This window comes from Lactuca sativa, chromosome 3 (assembly GCF_002870075.4).
Source record: "Lactuca sativa cultivar Salinas chromosome 3, Lsat_Salinas_v11, whole genome shotgun sequence".
Lineage (NCBI taxonomy): Eukaryota > Viridiplantae > Streptophyta > Magnoliopsida > Asterales > Asteraceae > Lactuca > Lactuca sativa.
The window spans coordinates 117310652-117313202 of record NC_056625.2 but is presented as its reverse complement, the minus strand read 5'-3'; the positions used below and the strand labels follow the sequence as shown (position 1 = coordinate 117313202).

The 2551-nt window shown below is 39.3% G+C and overlaps 1 protein-coding gene across 1 annotated transcript; it reads right to left on the bottom strand.

The window, feature by feature from the left end:
- Nucleotides 1–457: 457 nt before the first annotated feature.
- On the bottom strand, nucleotides 458–2247 carry LOC111919623 (3-ketoacyl-CoA synthase 6). The gene has a single exon (XM_023915188.3). It carries the CDS (start codon nucleotides 2156–2158, stop codon nucleotides 668–670), a length of 1491 nt encoding a protein of 496 aa, XP_023770956.1. The 5' UTR covers nucleotides 2159–2247; the 3' UTR covers nucleotides 458–667.
- Nucleotides 2248–2551: the final 304 nt, after the last annotated feature.

Genomic DNA, 2551 nt, shown 5'->3' with positions numbered 1-2551 from the left:
TGAAAATTTAATTAATAAGGTATATAACCTTTTTATTCAGTATTAATAGGAAAAGTACAACTAAAGCTACCTATTCCGAAGTCCAGTTATTATTGAATACAAACTTTACGAAATAGTTTGGTTTGAACTATTTATTCAATAAGTTTTAGGAATGTTACTATTAAGTTGAAGGTGTAATTTAAACTGATGTATTGGGTTTTATCAATGCTGTTCTTTTAAGTTTTTATTTATAACTTATGTAAACGTACGTATCACATTTCAATACAGACACTTTTAATGAGTTCTATATAAATTATTTTTATCAAAAGTTAAACATGTAGATGACCACAATTAAATCATCATTTTTAATGCAAAATATGTGCATATATATTTTAATACACATCAGATATGTGCAAAATATATGCACATATATTTTAATTCACATAACGATATTTGTAATACCAAAAGAAGAATATCATGACACACAATATATTTTTGCGTTTATATTATAAAATCATATAGTACATCGATCAAATCATGTTTTACAATTACAGAATTTTTAATTCTGAGTAAACATTTAAAAATAATATAGAAGATAGAATATTAGCCGAAAAAAAAAAAAGATGAAAGAAAGAAAAAACAACAATTGTGTTTTATTAATGTTTTTCTAATACCGTAAATGCACAAATCACAGCTTCACGATCTCCGGGATGTCCACAGGGTACCGATCAATGCAATCTTCCCATGGTCCGCCGGTCGGTGTTTTTATGTTCCGGTTACACTTCCACACGGCGCTGTTACACTTAAAACCACTTCCAAACGCTATCTGCCAAACCCTATCACCTTTCTTCATCCTCCCTTTTGATTCGATGTAGCTCAACTCATACCACAGCGACGACGACGACGTGTTTCCAAACCGATGCAAAGTCATTCTTGAAGCCTCCACATGCTCCGCCGACAACTGGAGGTTCTTCTGCAACTCATCTATCACTGCCCTCCCACCGGCGTGTATGCAGAAGTGCTCGAATGCTAGTTTGAAATCTGGAATGTAGGGTTTCCATTTCGGGTTGAAGATTTTCCGGCCGATGAGAGTGAAAAGAAAGAGAAGCTGTTCAGATGCCGGTAGGACTAAAGGACCGATGGTTGTGATGTTGGATTTCAAAGCTTCGGCGGCGATCACCATGAGATCTTTTGACAAGTTGATTCCGACGAGTCCTTGAGGATCTTCTTGTTCGTATACGCATTTGTAAGCTCTGTCGTCGGAGCCTTTGTGGGTTCTGACGACATGAACGAGCTTGTACTTCGAACGACTTCGGTCACGGCGTTTATTGGATAACAAAAGCGCGGCGGCGCCCATCCGGAAAAGGCAGTTCGGAAGAAGCATCGCTCGTTCGTTTCCTTGATAGTAATTTGGAGTAATAATCTCAGTGCTAATTACCATAGCGTTACAATTCGGAAGAACCTGAAGCAAATCTCTAGCTAAATCTATGGAGATTAATCCTGCACTACATCCCATACCCGACAAGTTATAGCTTTTGATGTTACTCCTCAACTTATACTTATTCACCACCATGGCCGACAACGACGGCGTCGGAGAAAACAAGCTGCAGTTCACTATAAGAATATCTATGTCTTTCGGCTTCAATCCTGTCTTCGCAAACAAAGAATCAATGGCGGAGAAAATCACGAGCTCAGCCTCACCCCTAGCGGCCTCCATGTTTGGAGTCGGCGGGATGTAATGAATCGCCGGCGGCAAACTCGTCTCTTCACCTAATCCAGATCGTTCAAGAATCCTCATCTGGAACTCAACACTCTTCGGGTTATCCTTGAGGATCAACCTTGAATGTTCCATGAAAGTGGAGAAGGGGACACGGCACGTGATCGGAGCTTTATAACAGGTATAATCGACGAGGTAAATGGATCGAGGTTTTGACATAAAGTATACTGTGGAGATGAAGAGTAAGAGAAACACAGAGCATAGTGTTTGAACAAGATCAAGACGGAGGGATTTTACGGTGGTTATGATCTCATCTGGTCCGAGGCGGAGGATTTCAAGGGCGATGGCTGCGATGATGGGGATTAGTATGAATGTAAGGATGTGGTTAACAAGATACTGATACCCGAGCTTTACGTATTTCAGCTTGACGGAGGAGGAGAAGTCCGGTAAGACTGGTGGCATCTTTGAAGGTTTAGAGGGAGAGAGAAAGAGAGAAACGATGTAGCTACAATGGCGGATTGAGGTAATGAAGAAGGAGGGGAGGTGGTGGGAGATTTAAAGGGAAGGGGGGAAGGAATGGCAATGAATGAAGACAGATGAGAAGATATAAATGAGGGGTCACCTTCAACATCATGCAACGGTCCCTGATTACTGTTGTGACTTTCTTTAATAAAAGGTTTACTTACGTTTATGGTCCCTATTCTCACTAGAATTCACACTTCATACCCTAAAAAGAAAGTATTAACAGCAAGATTTTGTTTTGTTAATTAATAAGAATCTTGAAAGAAAAAAAAAACGATCATACAATCAAAGTTGGGTCTTTAATTATACCACTGCAATAGATTTTGTTGGACG